The sequence below is a fragment of the Amphimedon queenslandica genome, unplaced genomic scaffold (genome assembly GCF_000090795.2).
Source record: "Amphimedon queenslandica unplaced genomic scaffold, v1.1 AMPQUscaffold_13244, whole genome shotgun sequence".
In the NCBI taxonomy this organism is placed as follows: domain Eukaryota; kingdom Metazoa; phylum Porifera; class Demospongiae; order Haplosclerida; family Niphatidae; genus Amphimedon; species Amphimedon queenslandica.
Genome location: NW_003546520.1, coordinates 1 through 1923, shown reverse-complemented (window position 1 = coordinate 1923; position 1923 = coordinate 1). Strand labels below are relative to the sequence as shown.

The 1923-nt window shown below is 37.1% G+C and overlaps 1 protein-coding gene across 1 annotated transcript; it reads left to right on the top strand.

The window, feature by feature from the left end:
* The first annotated feature begins 795 nt into the window (after positions 1-795).
* Positions 796-1916, top strand: LOC109584126 (uncharacterized). The gene is made up of 4 exons (XM_019999733.1): positions 796-1355; positions 1405-1499; positions 1547-1824; positions 1875-1916. The coding sequence occupies exons 1-3, from the start codon at positions 900-902 to the stop codon at positions 1785-1787; spliced, it is 792 nt and encodes a 263-aa protein (XP_019855292.1). The 5' UTR covers positions 796-899; the 3' UTR covers positions 1788-1824; positions 1875-1916.
* The last annotated feature ends 7 nt before the right edge of the window (positions 1917-1923 follow it).

Here is a 1923-nt window from a genome sequence, read left to right as displayed (position 1 = left end):
TTTTATTTGCAGAGAGTTGATCTTCAGCTTCTTTACAAGCAACATCTGCAAAGGCACATTGACATCATATACATCAATTCCTGTATAGCAGTTTCTTTTTGTATACATGTATGTTTCTAGCATGTCCTGACGGATTTGGTTAGTGAAGAGTAGCTTGACCTTCAATGACATAAGAGTCATAAAGTCTTTGGAGTAATTTGTATTGAACACAATGCATTACATCGCACCTTAAAGAATTTATTGCTCTGTGTTGTCTTTCTCCTACTTTTAATCTTGAAATAATTGTGACCCGATATGAGAAAACCAGGCTATCTGCGGGAATTATCATTTTGAGCTATGGGCTCATAATCACGAAAAATCTTTACCTGGGCGAAATTCATTTTATCACATAAACATGTTATATAAACAAAATCCTTTCATTTGATACCAAAATCAGGGGTAGCGAAGCCTTCTTTGCCGAGTTATAAGCCCTTCGACATTTTACCTTGATTGTGCACGGAGAATGTTACACGGAGCGACCACGGAATAAAAACGGAGGGCTTTAATGCGTCATTAGGTAACCATGGAGTCTCTATAGCAACTATTTAAAGTATAACAAAGACGAAGAAGACTACTTATAAAAACTATGGCTACAGAAAGAGACATTGCTCGCTTGTTAAATGAAGAAATAGGTCCTCGAGACAGTGACTACGTTGCTTCAGTTCTTGGGGACTACTTTTGTGATGAAACTAGTGGTAAGCTTATTCATAACACTGTTTACATACTAACTGTGAATAGCGGTTAGCTATCACAACAATGACATTCCATCACCTGTATAAATGCACAATATTATTATATTAAACTTAGTTATGCAGTGTATTTGTTAATTGATAGAGACAGACTATGAAGCAGTAGAAGATATGGAAGAAGAAGTGGTAGAGGAATGGAAAGAAGAAGAGAAAGAGACAAAAGATTGTGATGAAGATATTAATCCACCACTGTTTGATCCTGAGGTGGCTGTGGAGCTACAAGTATCAGATCTTGATTTAGAATCAGCGATGCCTGATGCTCCAGCTACTTCAACTACTCACTCTTGTGATGACATGAGAAAGGAAGACCTACAGGAGGAAGAAGAATTATCAAAGTTCTTTGAACATGGATGTGGTTGCTCAGATAATTGCTATGCACTGTTCAGTCACTCTTACATAAAAACATATAGATGTGACATACAAGCCATCGCAAAGCCTGTTCAAGAAATTGCTATTATGAGTCAAATGGCAGCAACATCTACCATGGGGGGATTGTCGACAGGCAACCACAGGAGACAGAAAGAGGGAAAGAGGCAATTTTTTACGTTCATGCATCAAGGTCATAAGGTTTGTAACTATGAGTGACACAACACAAAATTAATCGTTTTTCAACTAGATATGTAGAGTAACATTTCTGAAGCTACATGCATGTGGCAAAAGCAGGTTTGAGGAAGTCATAAAAAACTACAGAATGAATGGATTAATACCAAGGTATGAATGGACTTACAAATTCAATGTTATGTACTTAACTTTATTAGAGTTCACGGAAATGCTGGAAAGACACCAAACCATGCTTTGACTTATGATGATATTCTCCGGGTTGTTGCTTTCATCAGAAATTACGCTGAAGTCCATGGAATCAGTCTTCCTGGAAGAATACCTGGAATGAAAAGTTACGAGAATAAGAAGTTCTTACCATGCAGTACATCTAAAAGGCAGGTATACTTAGAGTATGCGGAATCATGTGAAGGGCTTTATGTCATGTTAACTTTATGTTAACTTTAAGACTTGGAACAGTTTCGGCCAGCTCTTAAAAGTAAACATAATTCAAGTGTAAATTAAAGGCTTTATGACATTGTAAATTAGGACAGCTGGAACTAATAGAGGAAGGAAGGAGGGAGAGAGGAGAAATAAA

Excerpts from the sequence above, each read along its gene's own strand:
- LOC109584126 (XM_019999733.1), top strand. The coding sequence starts at position 900 with ATGGAAGAAGAAGTGGTAGAGGAATGGAAAGAAGAAGAGAAAGAGACA. Across the intron at positions 1,356-1,404 it reads TCATGCATCAAGGTCATAAG|ATATGTAGAGTAACATTTCT; the intron begins GTTTGTAACTAT and ends TTTTTCAACTAG. Across the intron at positions 1,500-1,546 it reads ATGAATGGATTAATACCAAG|AGTTCACGGAAATGCTGGAA; the intron begins GTATGAATGGAC and ends TAACTTTATTAG.